Genomic DNA, 20,887 nt, shown 5'->3' on the forward strand with positions numbered 1-20,887 from the left:
AGAGTACAATAGTAAAGCATTAAAAAGTTCACCATATTTGCCGGAATTCCTTTGAATAGCCCAGTGTCTTGTGATACTCTTTTTTATTGATATAGAACAAGTATTAAACGTAGTCGGACAAGGTATTTTCTTGATAACCTTCTTCTTTACCTGTAAATTTAATGTCTCTTATCTTGATTTACTCAACACTTCCTCAAAGTTAGCTCAATGGGTCGCTTCATATTCAGAATCCCTATTCTTGGACTTAATCAATTCTTCAACTCTATGAATAAAAATTCTTCTGTAATATTGAAATAAATAATGTATTTGAAAGTATTTCTATTACATGTTTATTATTTGTGTATATTAAAACAGTATGTGAATCATTTGCAAGTTGCTAACATATGAGGCATCAACAGTCTGGAGCTGGAAAGTTTTGTGTATGCTGTGGATGGGAACAGGGATTTCCTAAAGACAAGGTGCCACCCCTTGTAACTGCAACATTCCTGCCTTCAATATATAATGTTGCAGTGTTCTGGCATGATTCAGTCACCGAGAGCAAGCCAAGGAGAATACATTTTAATAGCAACTGCCAAAAACATTTCCCCTAAACTTACATTAACAATGAATGGGATATGCACTGGGCCTTTTACAAGGGCATTTTTTGCAGAACTTTTGGGCACATTGATATTTGTCTTCTTTGGCCTGGGCTCTGCCATGAATTGGTCCTCAGCACTGCCAAGTGTCCTGCAGATCTCCCTCACCTTTGGTCTGGGTATAGGCACCGTGGTCCAGGCAGTGGGGCACATCAGTGGTGCCCACCTTAATCCAGCTGTGACAGTTGCCTTCCTAGTGGCATCTCAGATCTCCTTGGTGCATGCTGTGTGCTATATCTGTGCCCAGCTGTTGGGAGCTGTGGCGGGAGCTGCCTTACTCTATGAATTTACGCCCCCAAATGTTCATGGCAGTTTTGGCATTAACGTGGTAAGTAAACTCTACTGTAGAATCCTTAGCAGCATACATTAGGGCTCAGTGTATCATCTCTACCATTCTAATTGGGTTGCTTCATACTTTAAAAGAAAGAACCCTGGAAAGAATCCTGCAGTGCTCAGAGCATAGTTACTGTACAATGCAGTTTTTAGAAAATCAGATGTATTCCTTTTTTAATAGACTCGTGCAACAAATATGTATAGAACAATAAATCTGTGAACTAGTTAAGTGGTACTGGACCTAACCACCTGACTCCGTACGCATTAAAATCTGTCTCAGGCATGAAAACTTTACACTGTAAATTGCTTTTGTGCAATAGTTTGAATGTTACTGCAAAGATAGTTACCATACAACATGACAGAATGTCAAGTAGGGGTATGTGAATCCTTCACCTGCAGATGGGAATATGGTGGATTTGCCAATACTCAACGTGGGAAAAAACACAGGCAATTAAAAAGTTGGGAAAAAATATTTGCCAAATGTAAGGCTTGCACAGTGCGGGCTGAAATGCATTTTATTGTGAAGGAGAACAAAGCAACTCCGGAGCCAAATAGCAAAGATTTGAGCACTTGTAGTGTAGACACAGATGTCAGGTGAATAAAAAGTTAGTAGTAAAAACTGCTCTGGGCCTCTATTTTTTGTTAAGTCTCCATTGTATTTAATTTGGTGAAGGCACACCATGTACTTTCAGCATGCGTACAAATAACAAATACAATTTAGCCTACAAAGAGACCTTGACACCCCCATCCATTTACAGAAGTGCATTAAAATGTACTGCACAAAAGTACGACATTTTCACACAAGGGTCGAAGGCAGTTTAGAATTATACAAAAAAAAAAGTTTTTGCTCTAACTAGGGGATATTGTGCTGAAAAATTATCATCAAAGACCTCTCTCTTAATATAAGTAGCATTTACTTAGTACCACTGAATACTACCACATGACAATCCCTGCTTCCATTACTGGAGGATTAGGGGATAGGAGCCTCATAAATCTTGTGATGGACAGCGTATAACAGTGTTGTGTTGAACATGTTACTTCGAATTTAGCATTGATCCCAAAAATATTTTATTTACTTATGTACTCACAAATATGTGTGCGCATGAAATAATGGCCGCATTTTTTGGTAGAGTATTAAAAGTACATTTTTTATTAAACCCTGAAGCAGGTATAGATATAGCAGTAGAATATGTTTGTATGCTCCATATTGTCACATTTACACTTTTGATTGAACTCTGCAAGTGTCAGAAGGGTCGTTTGGCAGTGAAATGTTTACAGTCTGTGATTTGTGATTTACATTATTTTTTTTTTATATGTATCTGTTATATTTTCTTTTCAAGCCTTTGCCGTCAATTCAAACTTTTTTTAATGCTTTAACAACTCCCCATATCTGTATATAAGACACAGGTGCTCAATACCAGTCCTTAAGCCCCCGCCCCCCATCAGGTCAAGTTTTCAATATGTCCCTGCTTTGACTGATCCTCTGATTGATTGGGCCACCTGTGCTAAAGCAGGGTTATTCTGAAAACCTAACCTGTTGGGGGAGCATGAGGACTGGAGTTGAGCATCATGTCGTTAGCTGCTATGTCCTTAATCGCTGACAAATAATGTATACTGTATGATTGCTATCTGGATCATCTGTTAATGACAAAATTTACTTAATAGTCATTGATTAAAAACTAGGAAACAGCCTTCTATAGTTCAGTGGTTCATCATTTTTGGTCACTTTGTAATTCCTCCTCCATCCTTTCCCTTTAACGCACAAGGACATTTCCCAATCTTTACAGCCAGGACAAGAAAGACAGCGAGTTGTGGTACTGGGGAGCATGGTAATGGGAGCTAGAAGGACATCATCAATTGCTCCTTAAAACTGTAATTTAGATATTTAACACAGTCCTTCCTGGTTTACAGTTATACCACAAATGACAACACCAATTAATAACCACCCTTGGTTAATGATTAATAATCATCCATGACCAGAGCCTTGATTATGGGAAGAAATTATTAGTGTATTAATTATAGAGAAGAACGGGTTGAGTTACAGGTTTCAATTATGGTTTTGGTTAATATATGTTTCAACAATTCTCACTTCTACGCAGCTCACTATCAGAATTGCTCTTTGTTAATGTCATCAGACTTGAAATTATCTTATCATGAAGCATTGGATTGAATAATTATACGGAACAGCTTTTATTATTAAGTTATTAAAGTGCAAATACGCACAATCTTTTGGCCTTGAACCAAAATGTAAACATACTTAATTTATTTCAGTATTTGTGGTTTATGTATTAAGTCTGTTTTTGTTATATTATTATTATGATTATGATGATGATGATTATTATTATTATTATTATTATTCAGGATGGCTTGCCTTCGCATCAATGCCTTTAGCATGTATTTTGACACAAATGCATCAGCTTACCCGTTGGGGAATGTCAAGAAGAAAAGCCTGGGAGGAGTTAAGCACATATTATATTAGGATCATGTTTCAAAGTTTCCGTCAATCATGTAGTTCACCTTTTCTTAGGGTCAAAACACCTTCAGGTCAGGGATGGCATAACAAAAGACAAAAAGCCCCAGTGCTACATCCAATGTGACAAATTATATAGTTAACAAAGTAATCTGTTTTTCTTTCATAAGTGAGGGAAATTCTTTTTTTTTTATGCTCATGCAGTAAAGTCCGATAGAAAAAATCGCCAGGATTTTTAAATCGCCATTTTTGACAGCGTTGCTATTACGGTATGCAGTAAGCCATGAATGCCAGTGATAGCAACATTTCAACAAATGGCGAGTAGCCGGCGTCGAGATGATCTGCCCTCCGAAAAGGGCTCACCCTGTGAGTTCTTTCAGCTGCAGAGAGAAACAGCCACCTCACTCTCTGCGCAAATCTCGCCCGAAATAAAAATAGTTTAATTTAAATTGTATTACTAGTGTAGATGAGCAGGGGTCTCCGGAGCAGAACCGCATTGATTTCAGGTCATATCCGGGGACTCCCTGATTCCCGAGATACAGGCCCTGTTATAGAGATGTCGGTATCTCCTATGCATTGAAATGTCCCGGTCACGTGGTGCAGGACTTTTAATAAAATGCATAGGAGATACGGCATCCCATAACGGGGCCTGTATCTCGGGAAGCAGGGGGGGTCCCCAGACCAGAAATAAACACGGTTCTGCTCCGGAGACCCCCAACTACAATACCCTAGTAAAAAAATGTAAATTAAAATATGGAAGAAACACCAATATACAACCCACACCCTTTGCCCACACATAAAAACATTATTTATTTTTTTGCGACCACAGCCCAGCGGGGGTCCCTGGGTGGTCCCCACGAGTGTCCACAGGCCCCATAGAGCACCCCGGGGGCTCTGTGGGCCATCAGGTGGTCCCCGTGGGTGTCCGTGGGCCCCAATGGGGTCCACATGATGTCCCCGTGGGTGTCTGGGGGTCCCCGTGTCATCCCCATGGGTGTCTGGGGGCCCTCAGGTGGTTTCCACAGGTGTCTGGGGGCCCTCGGCTGGTTCCCACGGGTGTCTGGGGGCCCTCAGGGGGTCCCTGTGGGTGTCCGTGGGCCCCACAGGAGTCCTCGGGTGGTGTCCATGGGGTCCTCAGGTGGTGTCCGTGGGCATTCGGGGTTCCCCGGGTGGTCCCCGTGGCCTATGGTACCAATTCTGTATTTAAAAAATAAACATGGCCTACATTTCAATAAACACCCCCCCCCCCACCCCAAACACATACAGTACAGTAATGGGCAAAATAACTATTATCCAGATATGGATAATAGATTATTTGCCCATTATTAAACACAACATTAGACATGCAGTATAAATAAAGTAAATAAAACCGTTCTACTTACCCCTGTCAATATGAAGGGCATCCTCGTCCACTTACAACAGGGCCATGTCCTCCGTTGCCAGAAAAAATACATAGCAAAATACATTCTAATGGCTAATAACCGCCATAGTAATTAAGGGATTAACCCACCCTGCCACAATAATCACCCTGAAGACCTAACCCCCCACCCTGGATGCACTATACCCACCCTGTACCCATTGAGTGGCATAGTCATACATCATACCCATATAATATGGGCATTATAAGCTACTATAGCAGTCAATGGTCACCCTAATACAAAAGCATGAATGTCATAAATACACAATAATAAAACAGATACAACAAGCACCTAAACACCAGGAAACAAAAATTAAAACTACTAGCCAACCAAGCAATTAACAAAATAAAACCACTAGGAAATCAATAAAATAATTAAAACCACTATGCTATCAATAACATAAATCATACCACTAGCCAAAAAATACATTTAATACCTAAAAGCAGTAACCAACACAACAATTAATTCATACAACCACTAGGCAACACATTAATTAAAACCAGTAGCCACCAAAATACATCATTAAATAAAATCGATAACCAATCTGTAAAAAGAAAAAAAACAAGCCATTACAATTAAATCAATTTAATCTAAACAATAAAAAGACATAGAAAATAAAACAGCCAATAGAAGAAATGCATTTGCAAAAGAATGCATTGACTCCCACTGAATTCATCTGTACCATAAACAGGCACAGATTAATACATTAGCAGTCAGAGGGCAATGAAAAACATAGAAAAAAAATCCAATGCCCCTGTACCGGGACATCACGAAACACAATCCAACACCATTCACTGTGAAGATCCAGGTTAGGTAACAAAATTCTTCTCTGTAATCTTCTATCATCTTCTACTTTCTTCATCTGTGATTATTACTTGTTTTTCTTTATCTTCTGTCTTTATCTTCATCTGGTAATCCAATAGCCCCATGTTAAATCCACGATGTTGACCCAACGACTTCTTGATCTCAAATGAGACGTCATGGCCTTAAATATGGTCTGTGACGTCACATTTGGGTGGCAAATGGTTCCCATGCCATCTGATTGGCTGTGAAAACCATGTGCCTTTTTTTATGTGATGTTATGAAAGGGACTGAAGCCAGCCAATCAGAATGTGCTAAACATTACACTGCATCACATAAACATTACAGCACACATTGCTTTCCATTGATGCACAGACCCCAATGTCTTCACTGCAGGTACAAAATCAGCAAGAGATGCTGCTTTTTGGTATATTATCGAATGATGTGTGTCTAAGGCCACGTCCATAGTCAGGGTGACGGTGCGCGCAATGTCTCCCGTGCTGCAAACAAAAGGCCCTACGGCAATGAGCAGGGCCATAGAGCGCGCATGCGCGCAAAAGTACGAGAGCGACGGCGCTACAGATTTTTTGCTACAATTTTTTTGTCATGTGAGGTCTGAATCACATGTACAGTTCAGCCAATGAGCTGGGAACCACTCAAGTGACATCACAGGCACACCTCTGTAAGAAAGGAACTGTGAATCACAGCTGATCTTGGACGTCTCCCCTTTGCATCTCCTCCTCCAGATTCCTGTGGCCACGGATCGCCTCTGCAGCAGGCACACGTGACGCCAAGTGCTCCATTACGCGCGTGCGCCTATTAGATCTGAGGCCTAAGTCATACACACTGTATAATATACTGGATTCCTATAAACCTTTTGCATACCCCTTGAAAAAAAAACTTGGCAAAGGTGATAACAATCATTGTGTGTGTGTGTGTGTGTGTTTGTAGGGGGAATTATGTGTGTGAATGTGTGTGTGTGTGTGTGTGTGTGTAGGGGGAATTGTGTGAGTAGGGGGGATTGTGTGTGTAGGAGGTAACGCGTAGCTCACCACAAACGAGGCGCGACCGTGGGGCTGTGGTAGGAATTGATATAGAACGCCGACCACAACTGCGAGGGCGCGTCTAGAGTGTAGGATAGTCTTGCAACCTGGGTCAGAGTTATAGAGGACAGCGTAAACATGGTACTTGCCGGGTGTAAGGTTGGGGTACGTAGCCGGAGTTAGGATTGGAGAGAGTAGAGTCGTCGTAGAGCCAAAGCCAGGGTCAGTGCAGGAGCAGGATCGTCGTATCCAAAATGAGGGTCAGTGCAGGAGAGAATCACAAACTCCAAGATACTAGCCAGAGTCAGGCAGCATGGTAAGAGGCAGACAGGCAAGATACAGTGAGGTTCAGCGTCACAAACAGACGTTATGCTCGGCGAGGAAGGAGAGTTCAGACAAGGTATTTAAAAGACATCCCACCAATGGGAGGCATCCAGGAAGCAGAAGCGCCCTCTCTGATAGGCTGCTGGATCGTGCAGGTGAGTCCTATTACGCAGCCGATTGAGGTGGGACCACGAGAGAGCGCGCGCGCCGCCCGTAACCCGCGCATCATTCTGGTGACCTGGTCGCACGCCATTCGTGCACGCCACGGCACCCACGTCAGTATGGGGGCGGAAACCGGAGGCGGGACCCGTGGAGACAGAGGAGGAGCGCGTGGAACTGCTAAACCGCGTAGCTCTGACGTCAGAGCAGGGGCGGGACCGATAGACGGAGACCGCAGACCATCGGGGAAAGCGTGCACCGTGCATACATCGCACGTCACTGCTGCGGATAGGAGAGTGCACCCGGGACACAGGAACTGCGGAGACCGATGGAGCCCGCGCACTGCCCGAGCGCCATGCATGAGCACCACCGCTGCAATGCCCTCCTTGAGTGACACTGGATCCTGACGGACAGGTGAGGGTTAAGGGGACAGAACTGCCAGAATGGCGAATCCTCACAAGTAGTGTGGGGATTATGTGTGGAGGGAATGGAGAGTATGTGGGAGGACATTTAGTGAGGAGTGGGGATATGTGAGGGAGAGAAGGGGGGAAGAGTGAGAGGGAGGAAGAGTAAGAAAGAGATGAGACATGAGAGAGGGGGACAGTAAGGGCGGAGGGAGTGTGAGATGAGCGGGGGGAGTGTGAGGGGGTGTCACGCTGCGCTCACCACAAACAGGACGGAAGACCGCGGGGCTGAGGTGGGGATAGAAAGACACCGACCCACAACCACGCAGTCCTGTCCGGAATGCGTAGTCCAAGTCGTACTGCGTCGTAGGGTTGGAGAGGTCAGGGTAGTCAGGGTACTTGCCGTGTTCCAGGGTTGGAGAGTCCGGGTAGGTAGAGTTTCGTAGCCAAGGTCCTGGGTAATAGAAGGTAGAGTAGTCGAGTAACGAAGCCGGGGTCAAAGTGCTGGAGAGTGTAGAAATCCAAGTAACAGGCAGGGTCAAACAGGACAGACAAAGTTCAAGACAAAACTAGACAGCAGCGGTGAGCACAATGCATAAACAGAAGTTTATGCTCAGCAAGGAATGCCAGACAGGAGCAGGTATATATGCAGGGAGGATCCAATTACCTTGCAAGGGTGTGGTCCGGTCCTCCAATGGTGTCCGAGCAGCAGTAATTAGAAACAGCCTGCAGGTCATGCTTTCCTGGTGATTGCCTTGGTTGCCGAGCAACCCGCGCGCGTGCGCGATGCGCGTCGCGGAGCGCTGACGTCACGCGGGTGTACGGCCGAGTTCCCTCCCAGTGGGAGGTGTTGGCAGCTTCTCACTGAGCGTGCGTGTACTGCCCTAGCCGTGCGTGTGCGCATAGGAACGCCGTGTGACGCGTCAGCGAGGCGGTCCGTGACTGGAGTAGCTGCGGATGTGACAGTATCCCCCCCTTGAGGGGAGACCTCCGGGCGACCCAGAGATGGTTTTTCCGGGTACCTACGGTGGAAGGCATAAATGAGACGGTTGGCATGTACCTGACGATGAGGAATCCACTCTCTCTCCTCCGGGCCATAGCCTCTCCAGTGTACGAGATATTGCAATCCTCCTCTGGACATCCTAGAGTCGAGGATAGTCTGTACCTCGTATTCTATTTGACCCTCTACCAGTATAGTTTGTGGCGGTTTAGGTTGCCCCTTGGAGGAAGAGTCTTGAAGGTATGGTTTTAGAAGGGAGGAGTGAAAAACAGAGGGAATTCTCATAGATTTAGGCAGTTCTAGCCGATAGGCTACTGGGTTGATCCTTTTAGTGATGCGGAAGGGGCCAATGAAGCGTGGTGCCAGTTTGGGTGAAGTTACCTTTAAACGAATGTTTTTGGTGGATAACCAGACCCTTTGTCCTACCGAGTACCCTGGGACCTCTCTTCGGTGACGATCCGCTTGTCTCTTCTGTAGTCTTCCAGCGTGCTGTAGGTTTAGATGGATCTTCTGCCATAAGTCTTGTAAGTGAAGGATCTTGTCCTCTGCGGCCGGGACTCCAGACTTCGAGATAAGAGAAGGGAGCGCAGAAGGATGGAACCCGTAGTTGATCATGAATGGTGATTGTTGAGATGATTCATTCCGAAGATTGTTATGGGAGAATTCTGCCCATGGAAGAAGTTCTGCCCAGTCGTCTTGAGTATCAGCAACAAAACACCTTAAAAATTGTTCCAGAGACTGATTGGTGCGTTCAGTTTGCCCATTGGTCTGGGGGTGATATCCTGACGAGAAATGTAGTGTGACGTCCAGACTCTTACAGAACGCTCTCCAGAATCGTGAAATGAATTGGGATCCTCTGTCAGATACTATGTTCCGGGGAGTACCATGTAACCTGAAGATCTCCCTGATGAAAACGTCGGACAACATTGATGCGGTGGGTAGACCTTTCATGGGAATGAAGTGTGCCTGTTTTGAAAACCTGTCCACCACTACGAGTATGGTGTCCATGCCTCTAGATTTAGGCAACTCAACAATAAAGTCCATTGATATGTGTGTCCATGGACGTTCTGGGATCGGTAATGGATGAAGAAGACCCGCAGGTCTGTTGTGTGGCGTCTTGTTCCGTGCACAAATAGCGCATGAAGATACAAAAGCTCGTATGTCCCTCCGCATGTTGGGCCACCAGAACGTGCGTTCGATGAGCTCAGTAGTTCTTTTGGTGCCAGGATGACCAGCTGTCTTGGATGAATGTCCCCACTCCATGACTCTCCTCTGGTAAAGAAGTGGAGTGAACAAACGATCCTCTGGAACCTTGAGTCCTGCTGGGATGTTGTTTTGAGCCTTGGTAATATCAGGCAAGGCGTTGAAAGTACTGGCTGCCACAATGCAAGTGGATGGAAGAATGGTCTCCTGCTGTTCCACCCTGCTATCCTCTACCAGGAACTGTCGAGACAACGCGTCGGCTTTAATGTTCTTAGAGCCTGGGATATATGAAATGAGGAAGTTGAAGCGTGTAAAGAATAAGGACCATCTTGCCTGGCGAGACCCGAGTCGCCGTGCTCCCTCAATGTACAGTAGGTTCTTATGGTCTGTTAATATTGTGACAGGTGTCTCCGTACCCTCCAGTAGATGTCTCCACTCCTCCAAGGCCAGTTTGATCGCGAGGAGCTCCCGGTTACCCACGTCATAATTCCTTTGAGCGGAGGAAATTTTTTTAGAAAAATACGCACAGGGGTGAAGTGGAGCTTGAGGATTCTTTCTCTGGGAGAGTATAGCACCTGCTCCTATATCGGAGGCGTCTACCTCTAAGGAAAATGGTAATGAAGGATCTGGGTGTACCAAGATGGGTGCTGAGGCGAATGCCGTCTTTATCCTCTCGAAGGCCTGGAGAGCTTCGTTAGACCAATTAGTAGGGTCAGCTCCTTTCTGAGTGAGCGCCGTGATGGGTGCTACTACCGATGAGAATCCTTGAATGAACCTCCGGTAATAGTTGGCGAAGCCGAGGAACCTTTGGATAGCCTTGAGGGAGAGAGGACAGGGCCATTCGAGTACAGCTTTGACCTTGCTGGGGTCCATAGCGAGTCCAGTGTCCGATATAATATAGCCGAGAAATGAGGTAGATCTTTGGTGGAAATGGCATTTCTCAAGCTTAGCATATAAGTGGTTCTCTCTTAAGCGCTGCAAGACTTGTTTGACGTGAGTAGTATGTTCCGGCATGGATCTGGAAAAAATTAATATATCATCCAGGTATACAATCACATGACGGTCCAGAAGGTCTCTAAAGATGTCATTAACAAAGTCTTGGAAGACCGCAGGGGCATTGCACAACCCAAACGGCATAACTCGGTACTCGTAATGCCCGTCGCGAGTATTGAATGCTGTCTTCCATTCGTCTCCCTGTCTGATTCTGACCAGATTATAGGCGCCTCTGAGATCCAGCTTGGTGAAGATCTTAGCTCCTTGGAGTTTGTCAAACAATTCTGTTATTAACGGAAGGGGGTAGCGGTTCTTTATGGTAAGTTTGTTGAGACTGCGATAGTCTATGCAGGGTCTGAGGGTTCCGTCCTTTTTCTTGACGAAGAAAAAACCCGCCCCCGCAGGTGATGAGGATTTACGAATGAACCCCCTCTGAAGATTCTCCTGGATATATAGTCTCATAGCCTGAGTCTCCGGTATGGACAATGGGTATGATCCTCCTCTCGGGGCATGGTACCGGGTAGAAGATCGATTGGGCAATCGTACGCACGATGTGGCGGAAGTTCTTCTGCTTGACGTTTGTCAAAGACATCGCGGAAATCTTCGTATATCCCCGGCAGCTGTACCCTGTCAGGATCCGTGACCTCCATTCCTGCCACTGCCTTTGGAGCAGACATGCAATGTTCCAAGCAAAAAGAACTCCAACGAAGTGGCGTGGCCTCTGTCCAGTCAATGACAGGATTGTGGATCCGGAGCCACGGAAGTCCCAGAATGATGTTCGAGGAGGGGGTGTGAATGACATCAAAGGTTATAGTCTCGGAGTGAAAGTCGCTAGTCATGATGTTAAGGGGTATGGTTTGTAAGGAAATGATCGCGGGCTGCAATGGTCGTCCGTCAATGGCTTCAAGACCTACCGGTCGATCTTTGGGTACCAACGGTATTTTATTCTTGAAGGCGAACTTTTGGTCCACGAAGTTTCCTCCTGACCCCGAATCCAGAAAGGCCCGTGTCTGTACTGTGAAGGTCTCACCGGATATGGAGATCGGTAGATAAAACCTCGTAGAGGGTTGAGGAGGGGGAAAAGTTGCAGTGCCCAGCGTGATCCTCCTTATACTCACTGGGCTTTGGCGTTTCCCGGCTTCAGCGGACAGTTGAATACCAGGTGGCCGTTATTGCCACAGTAGAGGCATAGTCCCGCTCGTCTTCTTCGTTGCCTCTCGATAGGCGAAAGGCTAGTCCCTCCCAGCTGCATGGGTTCATCTAGGACGGGAGTTGTGGAGAGTAGAGGACCTATGGTGGAAAAGGAAGATGATTGTATACCTCGGGGGTGTTTGTTTCTTTCCCTCCTTCTCTCTTGGAGGCGCTGATCCATCCGGATGCACAGGTCTATCAGGTCCTCCAGTCCAGCGGGACGATCCAGAGCTGCTAATTCATCCTTCAACCGTTCGGACAGGCCCTGCCAGAAGACTGCAGATAGAGCCACATCGTTCCAGGCGGTCTCGGCCGCCACCGTCCGGAAGTCCAGAGCATAACGAGCCACAGTACGGTCTCCCTGAGAAATATTAAGCAGAGTGGATGCAGCCGTAACCCTACGCCCTGGGGTGTCAAACACCCTTCTGAATTCGGTGATGAAGAGAGTGAGGTCAGAGATCAAATCTGGGCGTTGCTCCCAAATAGGAGAAGCCCATGCCAGGGCGGCGTCAGTCAGCAGGGAGATTATGTATGCGACCTTTATTCGTGAAGAAGGAAAGTGAGAGGGCATTAGCTCAAACTGTATGAAGCACTGGTTCAGAAACCCCCGACAACCGCTGGGATCCCCTGCATATCGGTTGGGCGCAGGTTGTCGTGGTTCGGAGGTAGGTGTGATAAGTGCAGGAGTGGCTGCGAGTGGAACGGGGTTGGTGGTTAACGTCTAACTTGTTCAGTCAGGGTATCCACGTCTTGTTTAAGTTGGGACACTAGTTGTTCCTTGTGTGTAAATGAGCCGGTAAGTTGCCGGAAGCATTCCTCATGGGTGTCTAAGCGTCGGGCCACCTCAGCGGCGTCCATGTTTGTTGGGCTGAGCATATTGTCACGCTGCGCTCACCACAAACAGGACGGAAGACCGCGGGGCTGAGGTGGGGATAGAAAGACACCGACCCACAACCACGCAGTCCTGTCCGGAATGCGTAGTCCAAGTCGTACTGCGTCGTAGGGTTGGAGAGGTCAGGGTAGTCAGGGTACTTGCCGTGTTCCAGGGTTGGAGAGTCCGGGTAGGTAGAGTTTCGTAGCCAAGGTCCTGGGTAATAGAAGGTAGAGTAGTCGAGTAACGAAGCCGGGGTCAAAGTGCTGGAGCGTGTAGAAATCCAAGTAACAGGCAGGGTCAAACAGGACAGACAAAGTTCAAGACAAAACTAGACAGCAGCGGTGAGCACAATGCATAAACAGGAGTTTATGCTCAGCAAGGAATGCCAGACAGGAGCAGGTATATATGCAGGGAGGATCCAATTACCTTGCAAGGGTGTGGTCCGGTCCTCCAATGGTGTCCGAGCAGCAGTAATTAGAAACAGCCTGCAGGTCATGCTTTCCTGGTGATTGCCTTGGTTGCCGAGCAACCAGCACGCGATGCGCGTCGCGGAGCGCTGACGTCACGCGGGTGTACGGCCGAGTTCCCTCCCAGTGGGAGGTGTTGGCAGCTTCTCACTGAGCGTGCGTGTACTGCCCTAGCCGTGCGTGTGCGCATAGGAACGCCGTGTGACGCGTCAGCGAGGCGGTCCGTGACTGGAGTAGCTGCGGATGTGACAGGGGGTGCTCGCAATGTGCATAAGAGGGGGTCCACTTTCCCATAGGTAGTAGAAACAATGCAATGAGATGTAACATTCAGTGCCCTGGTGAACCATAATTTGTGTATCACTTCCGTGTTTCACATAATCATGTTTACTTTAAACAGAAACTAAAGCCTTAGGCTTTTAAAAACATTGTTACTCCCAAGCAAAACATATAAATAATAGTAACACTAAAATAGCACTTAAAAGTTGCAATGATACACATAATAAATTACTCTCTAACCTATCATTTCAATCTCAAAGTAATAAACTAATTTATGCCGCAGCTGTGGAAGAACATTTTTGTCTTTGTGGAACCATAAAACAGACATCATCACTCGAATGGATTAGATAACAAATTGAAGAACAAGGTTTAAAAAAGTGTAACCCCGTGTGTGATGAGCTCCACACACGCACGCTGCCCCTGACTGGTTCCTCTCCCGTGTGCTCTGGACATGTGACTGTAATGGACATGAGCGCAGCCAATGATAATGGCTGTGGAAGAGGTGGGACTATGAAAGAGAGGAGACTTTCAAAAGGGGGGCGGTAAACTTGTTGAATCACCCTTATACCATGTCTGTATTCTTCTCGCTGTCTGACTGTAGGCCACGTGTGGCCCAATCAGTTATTAATAGGGACTCACGCCCCCCCCTACTAAAGTTTAAAATAAACCAGGTGAAATTCACAGAAAACAGAATATGCAATAATGTAGGGTGCAACTTTTATAGAAATTTGAAAAAAAAAATTGTACAAACCACATTTGAAGACATTTACCCATCTCTAGAAACGAGATTGACATTTTTACATTGGACTGATGCTAAATGACAGAAGAGAAATTCCTTGACCGGACTCAGATTGCAAATTATAGGGTCTTGGCAGCACCCTGAATTGGCAAATGCTTTCCAAAACTGGCTTTAGAAAAGAAGAATCAATTTTCAAACAAACTTAAAAACAACCTCATATGCTCTTGGTCTTGTCACCATTTTCCTGATTAGAGTTAAGCAGTTTGCTCCTCCACGACGGATTGCAAATAGGTGTGTGATGCTCCAAACTCCAGACAAATCAATTCGCAGTCTTTAAGCATTATAGAATAAAATGCATGTGTGATATCCTCCATGAACAAAATGATATACCCCACTTTTCCACTGGAATAGTATATATATGACTCCACAATTATTCCGAATAGCTGGTCAGGATTCCACTTGCACTGCGGTGAGAATCCACACCCCTGGTGTCCAGTCAAAGTAGCATCGGAGTGGATATACAAAAGATATAAAAACCAGAGTGTAATAACTCACGTTTTTGTGGGGTATAGTTCTTCAGATATGAGCATCCATCTTTCAGGATATCCGTGTGCCTTCGTCTTCCCTAGTGCATGGTAAATAAAAGGTTAAATCAAGTGCGTGCCCATAAAAAGTTGTTTATTGGTTCCAAATATAAAACAGCTACATGGAGGGGGTCCAAGGGCCCCTCACCAACGCGTTTTATATTTGGAACGAATAAACAACTTTTTATGGGCATGCACTTGATTTAACCTTTTATTTACCATGCACTAGTGAAGTAGTGCTTTGTTTTCTATCTTCCTCATCTGCTCCTCCACGACGTGCTATTTTATTATTTTTACTGTGAAATACTGTAGTCTTTCAGTTTAGTGTTTTGATTCTCCTTAATTAGCTAACAAGTTGTATGATGATGATGATGATGCTGATGATGATGTGACAGTGCTATGGCTGTTAAAATAAGGATAAAAATACATGGATGAACAGTAGGAGTTCATGTATTCTGTTCATAATGGCGCTTTTTATTCCTATAAACTGGTAAAGATATGGTGGTCATCAGAAAAATGATTATGTGTTTTATAACTGTTTATAATCATTTAACTTCTCTAGCTGAGCAACAATGCCACTGAAGGACAAGCCGTCACTGTTGAGATTATCCTTACCCTCCAGCTTATTCTTTGCATTTTCGCCTCAACTGACAGCCGTAGAAATGACAATGCGGGATCCCCATCTATATCTATCGGCCTCTCTGTTGCGCTGGGGCACCTTGTTGGGGTAAGTGTTAATATGTCAGTCATAATGTGAACCCTATTCATCTATCTATAGTGTTATTAGTGAATTTATTCTACTTCACGGTAGAACACAACAGACACAATACTGCCCAGAACAGTTTACAATGAAGTTTTGATAAAGGGCTGCATAGCCTGAAACGCGTCAGAGTTTGTTTTGTCTCCCCTCCGTGTCAAACTATGCTTTAAATAAATATATTTTTAACCCTCCAACTGCTGGTGCTGGCCCCATTCTTCAGCTTTGCTCCGCTGCAAATCTCTGGATTTCAAGCCTTCTAGTTTTGAAGCAAGTATCCCTAGGAAAACAGAGTCAATGGCTGTGCCTCCACAGAACAATGCAGTGTTTCTTTTTAGAATATACAATAGAGGTGTGGTGGGTAAAAAAAAAAAAGATAACCCTTTAACTTTATTCAACATACTAAAGTGTTATTTGAATAGTCCCATGCAACCTACAGTATTGCCACTTGTTTAAGCTGCATGAATGTAGCACAGTGTAAAGTACTGCAGACTTAAAGATACCTTATCATGATACAGGGTTAATCAAATGAAATATATGTAGCCATGCCACCTTTGGCTACTAACCTGCCCTACTCCTATCAGAAAGCCCTGCTAGAATCAGACTGCCTGTAGTCAACACGGGGTTTTCCTCCTCCTTGATGCTGCACTGGAGTGATAGTGGGAGGCCGTGACATCAGGCCTGAGCATGACCAATCATGGGACAGACCTGATGTCCTCCTCCTAGCTGTACTTAAGTCCGGTGCCCCCCCAAATTTAGTAGTGCCTCTCCCGACTGAGAGAGGCAGGTCACACACAGGGAGCCTGAGTTTGGGACCTTCCCTGTTCCTCTTCCCCTTGGGGGAGTGCGAGTGTGCACATATACCCTGACTCCTGATAGGGGAGTCGGGAAGAGCTAGGACAACTGCATGGTCCCTGACCTGTAGTGATTGTTCAGGGACAATCCTCAAGTTGACCATCCCAGAGACTGCAGTGTTCAGAGATCTGCCTTGTTCCTGTACTGCACAGATCAAGAGAATAAACCGTTCCTGTTGTTATACTTCTGCTTAGTACTGTATGTGATCTTACTGGGGGAGAGGTGATAGTTCTACTGTAGGAGATCATCTTCATCTATCTGGAGCCTACAGCAGATGGAGGTGCTGCACTGCTAGAGAACCATGTGGTAATGTACCCCAGAAACCTGATCCTGTTTCCCAAATACCACCGGCGGACAGCTCAGCCCTCCTGTTACCAGCAGGTGTCATCCACCGCACGTTTAGTAAAGGCCAAATCTCCCATCGAGTGGGGGAAACACTGTTACATATATATGGAAGGTTCTACTACTTTAGCTTGAAACTTCTTGACCCGGAGCAGTAGAGATGTGCAAAACTTTAATGTGAGGTCGCAAACCATTAAAAATCTGTCCTTTATGAGTTACAAAAAAATTACAGGGAATCACAAGGCTCAAGACGTTCACTGGACATTAAGTAAATGTGTAATGCAATATTTTTTAATATGCTAATTTGCTAAAGTTCCTAAAATCGTTCGATTCGCTCTATGCTGAGAAAATAAATAGAGTGCACATACCATGGATTGCTCACTACAACATTTTGCTGAAAGCGTACTAATTAGATGACATTATTAGCCCTCTGGTGTCTTGCAGGTTATCGAATTTGGGGAGAAACCGTTTAAAATGTTGCATATGCATTTTGGACAATTTCACACATCTCTAATCCAGGGTGCAAGCTTCTTTCATTTTACAGTTTTGAGTTTGGCAAGGAGTCAAAGAACACCTCCTCCCACCTGATTGATAGAGATAAACCCATAGTTCAATAGTCATTATCAATCATGTTACTTGAACGTCTATTAATGATCGAGTGGCTATGACAATTTAATGAATAGACTACTATTTCTGCAATATTTCACACTGTTTGATGTTCAAGCAGCTGGAACTCTGCAGGAAAGAAAAGCATCCTGTATGAAATAATGCAAATTAAATAAATCTCTAAGTCTGCAGTAAATATTCATTAAACGTTGACAGCCATTATTTGCTTAAGGCTATTGTTGGTTACTGAACAATCCTCGATGGATTCTGGCAGCACATTACAAGAATAATTCTAGGATATTTGTTCTTTTTTGTCTTAATTGTAAAGGACTCTGCTTAGCTATAAGGCATTTGAGTGGGCAAAAAGGTGCCATACGAAGCACATTGGACTACAATAAACATTATAAAGCCGTCTTTTTTTTCTTTCTATTAACTGGAATACAGATTTACTTCACTGGTTGCTCTATGAATCCGGCTCGATCCTTTGGACCAGCAATCATTGTTGGCAATTTTGGTGTAAACTGGGTAAGATCTGAATGATATTCCAAGGAAAAAGATACAGGGCATGACACGGTGCAACCCTTAATACCTACAGTAATGCAGTGGCTTTCAACCTTGTTTTGGTTAGGGAATCCCAGAATTCGATTGTGAAATTCTGGGGAACCCCAACCCTGGCCCCCACCTATCGCCCCATCTCTCACTCTCCCCTTTACAGTATGCTCTCTCTCTCTCTCTCTCTCTCTCTCTCTCTCTCTCTCTCTCTCTCTCTCTCTCTCTCTCTCACACACACACACACACACACACACTCCCCCTCTCACACACACACTCCCCCTCTCACACACACTCTCCCCCTCTCACTTACACACACTCTCTCTCCCACTCTCACTTAAATATACACACACTGTCAACCCCCCCCCACACACACACACACTCTCCCCCTCTTTCACACACACACACACACACACACTCCCCCTCTCTCTCTCACACACACACACACTCTCCCCCTCTCACACACACAAACACACACACTCCCCCTCTCACTTACACACACACTCTCACGCTTTCTCACACACACACACACACACACACACACACACACACACACACACACACACACACACACACACACACACACACACACACACACACACACACACACACACACACACACTAATTTAGTTATGTGTTGCTGCAACACCACACACCATCATTAGATCATGTTTAGAAAAGTCTCAGTTATGCATAACTGTTGTAAGAATGGTGCCCAAACTGTCCTTATCTGAGAAAAAAAATCCCCATTTATGCCATTTTTTTCTTAAATCTGAAATCATTTTTGCACCATTAACATACCAATTACCTTATATCTTAATATCTTTGTAAATGGCACCCAATTAAAGTGCAGTTTCTAGATCTGAAGGACTCCTACTTTGAAGACTCCCATGCCATTCCAGTTTTATTATACAGTACATGAAACTGCCTCACCAATACGTGTGTACAGTACAGAATGTGTTGCAGATAGTGTGTGTATTTTATAGCAGCACTAAAAGTATCATACTGTTGCATAAGTAATTTGTACAATTTAAATATAAACTGGTACTACAAAAGTATAGATTCACTGCAGGCTAGGATATAATTGAACTGCTCAACAAGTGTACAGTGTTTGAAGAAGAGATCTTTAAGGCTTCAAAATCTCTGTACATTATAATGTCATCTATGATGAACTATTCTATTTGTCCACTAAGTGGTATCACAACCTCCAACTAAACTACCAATTTGGTCTTTTAAAAACAACTGCAAATTGGTAGTGTCACAGAATTCAGCTAACCCATTTTATAGCGTAATATGTGTTTCTCTGTCTTCACTGCAGATCTTTTGGATCGGACCTTTGATAGGTGCAATCATAGCATCAGTGATCTACAATTACATCCTGTGTCCCCAGCAGCAGAGTTGTGCAGACAAATTGGCTATTCTCTTGGGAAGAATGCCATCTCATGAAGAGGAGGAGTGGGAAGAAAGGCACGAGCAGCCAAGAAGAAAGTCCATGGAACTCCATTCCTTGTGACCTGGCCCCCAAATTTCAGAAAAAGAGAAAACTGTGACATGGCCCTCGCTTGCCTTAAAAAGTTGTTATTTCAAAATACAGTATGCATGCCATTTTAATATATGCTTTGAAGGAGTGAATGACATACTGTACAAGCTCTCACATGTACTTAACAGCAAATCACTGTATGTTACTGCATACTGTAACCTTAATTGAACTACTTTTGCCACAGAATAAAGGGCTAGGAGGCAGAGGAATTAGGATCAGATGGCACCTTGATTAGAATATTGCACCCATAAAGATAAATGGCTTACATCAGCTTTTTGTAGATGCTTTGATCATACTGTAGCTTATACCCGATTTAATGTCGCACACAACAAACCTCAAGCTACAGTACGTGCATAATTGACTTATTACATTTTCTTCTAATCTCACAACCCAACAGGGCTGCATTAGCATAATCATTTTTAGATGTCATCTTGTTTTATCAGCTTTCACATCAAAGTTTCCATCAACATTTTATGTAAGCAGGGCAAAGGAAGTTTGCTCTAAACGCCATATAAAGAATGTTTCAACACCAACATTTTAAAAACTCTGAATTGTATTCCCTTATTGTTCATTTATGATGAACCTTCGCATTACCATGACATAATTTTGTTGTATGATAGCTTAAAGAAAATGTTTAGGGAATGCGATTAGAGATAACTTAATGTGAAGTTTATTTTTCAAGTAATTTTCTTGCGCATGTGCAGAGACAAATTGTGATGTTATTTTAGTGTGAACGTCTTCAATTTTCATTTCTGACTTATCACGGGTGTTTTACAAACTTCATATTGCAAAGTTTAAGCCACGAATATATATATATATATATATATACATATTATATACATATATTATATATGAGAGAGGGAGAGACAGAGAGAGGGAGGAAGGGAGAGAGGGGGAGAGAGAAGGGGGTTGAGAGATAGAGGCACTCCTATACTAAAAAACATGAAATATATTGACTCAACGTTTTGGTCTCCATTGGCACCTTTCCCCAGTGGGGACCATAATGTTGAGTCAATAAATTTCACTTTTTTGAGTATAGAAGTGCCTGTCCTGTTTTCCTTTTTTTGTACCCTTTTGGACAGTATGCACCCTCCCTTTATTTCATATCCTGTTTTGTGTATACTGTATATAAACTTGTGAGAACTTGTAAAGTTTTTTAATTCCTCACATAACTTAGAAAATGTTGCACACCAAAATATTGATTGCTATTATGGTCCTTTTTTTACTTGATCTAATATTAGATTCTCTAATAAAATTAAAAGCAACTTTGTATTTAAAAGAAAGATGTATAAAATTAGTGTTAAAAGATTATCAAATATGTATC

General features: G+C 44.2%; 1 protein-coding gene across 1 annotated transcript; it reads left to right on the forward strand.

Moving 5' to 3' along the window:
• Nucleotides 1–537: 537 nt before the first annotated feature.
• LOC142490097 (aquaporin-2-like) lies at nt 538–20,360 on the forward strand. The gene is made up of 4 exons (XM_075591894.1): nt 538–963; nt 15,477–15,641; nt 17,919–17,999; nt 19,342–20,360. The coding sequence occupies exons 1-4, from the start codon at nt 604–606 to the stop codon at nt 19,534–19,536; spliced, it is 801 nt and encodes a 266-aa protein (XP_075448009.1). The 5' UTR covers nt 538–603; the 3' UTR covers nt 19,537–20,360.
• The last annotated feature ends 527 nt before the right edge of the window (nt 20,361–20,887 follow it).

The sequence above is a fragment of the Ascaphus truei genome, chromosome 3, assembly GCF_040206685.1.
Source record: "Ascaphus truei isolate aAscTru1 chromosome 3, aAscTru1.hap1, whole genome shotgun sequence".
NCBI lineage: Eukaryota > Metazoa > Chordata > Amphibia > Anura > Ascaphidae > Ascaphus > Ascaphus truei.